This window comes from Salvelinus namaycush, chromosome 21 (genome assembly GCF_016432855.1).
Source record: "Salvelinus namaycush isolate Seneca chromosome 21, SaNama_1.0, whole genome shotgun sequence".
Classification (NCBI taxonomy): Eukaryota; Metazoa; Chordata; class Actinopteri; order Salmoniformes; family Salmonidae; genus Salvelinus; species Salvelinus namaycush.
Window position 1 is genome coordinate 53,743,107 of NC_052327.1, and position 5,337 is coordinate 53,748,443.

Sequence of the window (5,337 nt, forward strand, 5' to 3'; positions counted from 1 at the left end):
TTAGATTGACTTGTCTTCTCTTTAGATTGACTTGTCTTCTCTTTAGATTGACTTGTCTTCTCTTTAGATTGACTTGTCTTCTCTTTAGATTGACCGTCTTCTCTCTAGATTGACTTGTCTTCTCTTTAGATTGACTTGTCTTCTCTTTAGATTGACCTGTCTTCTCTTTAGATTGACTTGTCTTCTCTTTAGATTGACTTGTCTTCTCTTTAGATTGACCGTCTTCTCTTTAGATTGACCGTCTTCTCAATCGCGTCTGTAAGAAATGACCTGTTTTAGAATATATTTCACTAGCAGCCACCTATAGGTCCTTTCCAATGTAGCCTACAATCTAATTTTCCAGTCAGAATTTAGTAGTGACGGTGCTCGTTGAGGAATAGTTTCAGGTGCTGTATCACTGTCTTTTGTTTAACTTCTCTGCGGGATCATTTTCCTAAACAACCGCTGAATTGCAGGGTGCAAAATATTACTAACAATATTTATAATCATGCAATCACAAGTGAAATATACCAAAACACAGTTTAGCTTGTTGTTAATCCACCTATCGTGTCAGATTTTGAAAATATGCTTTGCAGCGAAAGCAATCCAAGCTTTTGTGAGTGTATCAATCCATGCTACAACAGCTAGCCCCAAATTAGCATGGTCACGAAAGTCAGAAAAGCAATAAAATTAATCGCTTACCTTTGATAATCTTCGGATGTTTGCACTCACGAGACTCCCAGTTACACAACAAATGTTATTTTTGTTCGATAAATATTACTTTTATAACAAAAAAACGCCATTTGGGTTGCGCGTTATGTTCAGAAAACTAAAGCCTCGTTCCGTTCGACGAAAATTCCAAAAAGTATCCGTAATGTTCGTAGAAACATGTCAAATGTTTTTTATAATCAATCGTCAGGTTGTTTTTAACAAACATAATCAATAATATTTCAACCGGACCGTAACCTATTCAATAAAAGAGAGAAAGAAAATCGAGAGCTACCCCTCTCGCGCGCAGGAACTAATCAAAGGACACTTGACTAGTTTTGAAGAATCTCGCTCATTTTTCAAAATAAAAACCTGAAACTATGTCTAAAGCCTGGTCACAGCCTGAGGAAGCCATTGGAAAAGGAATCTGGTTGATACCCCTTTAAATGGAAGAAAGACGGGCCAGGAAGCAGATAAAAAAAAATAATAATCACTTCCGGGTTAGATTTCCTCAGGTTTTCGCCTGCAGAATCAGTTTTGTTATAATCACAGACAATATTTTGACCGTTTTGGAAACTTTGGAGTGTTTTCTATCCTAATCTGTAAATTATATGCATATTCTACGATCTGGACCTGAGAAATAGTCTGTTTACCTTGGGAACGTTATTTAAAAAAAAAAATAATAATAATCTGACCCCTAGCGTCAAAAGGTTAAAGGAGCTATCATCATTCATGCGCCGAATACAACAGGTGTAGGTTTTACTGTGAAATGCTTGCTTACCAGCCCTTTCACAACAATGCAGAGTTAAAAAGTAAGAAAAATTTGCAAAAAAAGGAAATAGTAACATAATAAAATAACAATAACGAGGCTATATACAAGGTATTACAGTACAGAGTCAATGTGGAGGCTGTATACAAGGTATTACAGTACAGAGTCATTGTGGAGGCTGTATACAAGGTATTACAGTACAGAGTCATTGTGGAGGCTGTATACAAGGTATTACAGTACAGAGTCATTGTGGAGGCTGTACACAAGGGGTACCGGTACAGAGTCAATGTGGAGGCTATATACAGGGGGTACCGGTACAGAGTCAATGTGGAGGCTATATACAGGGGGTACAGGTACAGAGTCAATGTGGAGGCTATATACAGGGGGTACCGGTACAGAGTCAGTGTGGAGGCTATTTACAGGGGGTACCGGTACCGAGTCAGTGTGGAGGCTATATACAGGGTGTTACGGTACAGAGTCAGTGTGGAGGCTATTTACAGGGGGTACCGGTACCGAGTCAGTGTGCGGGGGTACCAGGTAGTTGAGGTAATAACGAGGCTATATACAGGGCGTACCGGTACAGAGTCAGTGTGGAGGCTATATACAGGGGGTACCGGTACCGAGTCAGTGTGGAGGCTATATACAGGGGGTACCGGTACAGAGTCAGTGTGGAGGCTATTTACAGGGGGTACCGGTACCGAGTCAGTGTGGAGGCTATATACAGGGGGTACCGGTACAGAGTCAATGTGGAGGCTATATACAGGGGGTACCGGTACCGAGTCAGTGTGGAGGCTATATACAGGGGGTACCGGTACAGAGTCAGTGTGGAGGCTATATACAGGGGGTACCGGTACCGAGTCAGTGTGGAGGCTATATACAGGGGGTACCGGTACAGAGTCAATGTGGAGGCTATATACAGGGTATTACGGTACAGAGTCAATGTGGAGGCTATATACAGGGTATTACGGTACAGAGTCAATGTGGAGGCTATATACAGGGTGTTACGGTACCGAGTCAATGTGGAGGCTATATACAGGGTATTACAGTACAGAGTCAATGTGGAGGCTATATACAAGGTATTACGGTACAGAGTCAATGTGGAGACTATATACAGGGGGTACCGGTACAGAGTCAGTGTGGAGGCTATTTACAGGGGGTACCGGTACCGAGTCAGTGTGCGGGGGTACAGGTTATAGGTCATTGGTACATGTAGGTAGGGGTGAAGTGATTATGCATAGATAATAAACAGTGAGTAGCATCAGAGTAAAAACAAATGGGGGGGGGGGGGGGGGGTCATGCAATAGTCCGGTGGCCATTTGATTAATTGTTCAGGAGTCTTATGGCTTGGGGGTAGAAGCTGTTAAGGAGCCTTTTGGTCCTAGACTTGGCGCTCCGGTCCCGCTTGCCGTGCGGTAGCAGAGAGAACAGTTTATGACTTGGGTGACTGGAGTCTTTGACAATGTTTAGGTCCTTCCTGGTGTTTATTTAACCTTTATTTAACTAGGCAGGCCAGTTAAGAACAAATTCTTATTTACAATAACGGCCAACCAAAAGGCAAAAGACCTCCTGCAGGGATGGGGGATAAAAAATAAATTTAAATTAAATAAAAAAATATAGGACAAAACACACATCACGACAAGAGAGACAACACTACATGATGTAACCAGTCAAGATGCTCTCAATGGTGCAACTGTAGAACTTGTTGAGGATCTGAGGGACCATGCCGAATCTTTTCAGCCTCCTGAAGGGGATGAGGCGTTGTTGTGCCCTCTTCTCAACTGTGTTGGTGTGTTTGGACCATGACAGGTCCTTCGTGATGTGGACACCAGAGGAACTTGAAGCTCTCAACCCATTCCACTATATGTTGTTGTGATAGCGGTCTCGGAGGTTGTTAGCCTATAGTCCCCGGCTGTTGTGATAGCGGTCTCGGAGGTTGTTAGCCTATAGTCCCCGGCTGTTGTGATAGCGGTCTCGGAGGTTGTTAGGCTATTGTCCCCGGGCTGTTGTGATAGCGGTCTCGGAGGTTGTTAGCCTATAGTCCCCGGCTGTTGTGATAGCGGTCTCGGAGGTTGTTAGCCTATAGTCCCCGGCTGTTGTGATAGCGGTCTCGGAGGTTGTTAGCCTATAGTCCCCGGCTGTGCATCTCTTCACCTCCTACGGCGTGACAAAAGAGCAGCGGCAGCACTGTGAATTGATTGGCTTAAATGTCACTCATCAATAATACATGATGGGGCTCGGCTTTCACAGAGGGCTGATTCCCAAACGGCTCCCTATTCCCTATATAGTGCCCTTCTTTTGACCAGAGCCCTATTCCCTATATAGTGCCCTACTGTTGACCAGAGCCCTATTCCCTATATAGTGCACTACAGCCCTATGGGCCTGCATTGACTAGAACTGTTATGCCAAATATACAGTAGTTATCTAGGCTAATGGCTAGCTACAGTATATAGTAACTGTAGCCTATGACATTTACATAGAGTGATAAGCTAGATACATATATAGTGACTGTAGCCAAGGATATTTACGGAGAGTGATAAGCTAGATACATATATAGTGACTGTAGCCTAGGATATTTACGGAGAGTGATAAGCTAGATACATATATAGTGACTGTAGCCTAGGATATTTACGGAGAGTGATAAGCTAGATACATATATAGTGACTGTAGCCTAGGATATTTACGGAGAGTGATGAGCTAGATACATATATAGTGACTGTAGCCTAGGATATTTACAGAGAGTGATAAGCTAGATACATATATAGTGACTGTAGCCTAGGATATTTACGGAGAGTGATAAGCTAGATACATATATAGGGACTGTAGCCTAGGATATTTACGGAGAGTGATAAGCTAGATACATATATAGTGACTGTAGCCTAGGATATTTACGGAGAGTGATAAGCTAGATACATATATAGTGACTGTAGCCTAGGATATTTACGGAGAGTGATGAGCTAGATACATATATAGTGACTGTAGCCTAGGATATTTACGGAGAGTGATAAGCTAGATACACCCTGCTACTGCTCACCCTGCTATCATCCAGAAGGAGAGGTCAGTACAGGTGCATCACAGCTGGGACCGAGAGACTGAAAACAGCTTCTATCTCAAGGCCATCAAATCAAATCACATTTATTTATATAGCTCTTCTTACATCAGCTGATATCTCAAAGTGCTGTACAGAAACCCAGCCTAAAACCCCAAACAGCAAGCAATGCAGGTGTAGAAGCACAGTGGATAGGAAAAACTCCCTAGAAAGGCCAAAACCTAGGAAGAAACCTAGAGAGGAACCAGGCTATGAGGGGTGGCCAGTCCTCTTCTGGCTGTGCCGGGTGGAAATTATAACAGAACATGGCCAAGATGGTCAAATGTTCATAAATGACCAGCATGGTCAAATAATAATAATCACAGTGGTTGTCGAGGGTGCAACAGGTCAGCACCTCAGGAGTAAATGGTCAGTTGGATTTTCATAGCCGATCATTCAGAGTATCTCTACCGCTCCTGCGGTCTCTAGAGAGTTGAGAACAGCAGGTCTGGGACAGGTAGCACGTCCGGTGAACAGGTCAGGGTTCCTTAGCCGCAGGCAGAACAGTTTTAACTGGAGCAGCAGCACGACCAGGTGGACTGGGGACAGCAAGGATTCATCATGCCAGGTCGTCCTGAGGCATGGTCCTAGGGCTCAGGTCCCCCGAGAGAGAGAAAGAAAGAAAGGGAGAATTAGAGAGAGCATACTTAAATTCACACAGGACACTGGATAAGACAGGAGAAATACTCCAGATATAACAGACTGACCCTAGCCCCCCGACACATAAACTACTGCAGCATAAATACTGGAGGCTGAGACATCAGACTGTTAAATAGCCATCACTAGCCGGCTTCCA

At 43.6% G+C, this 5,337-nt stretch overlaps 1 protein-coding gene across 1 annotated transcript in view; it reads right to left on the reverse strand.

Moving 5' to 3' along the window:
* Positions 1 to 4,483: 4,483 nt before the first annotated feature.
* The window catches only part of LOC120065975 (DNA-directed RNA polymerase II subunit RPB1-like), a 5,881-nt gene continuing 5,027 nt past the window's right edge, over positions 4,484 to 5,337 (reverse strand). Inside the window, exon 3 of the mRNA XM_039017015.1 lies at positions 4,484 to 4,491. Within this exon, the coding sequence (XP_038872943.1) occupies positions 4,484 to 4,491 (8 nt within the window). The remainder of the gene's footprint in view (positions 4,492 to 5,337) is intronic.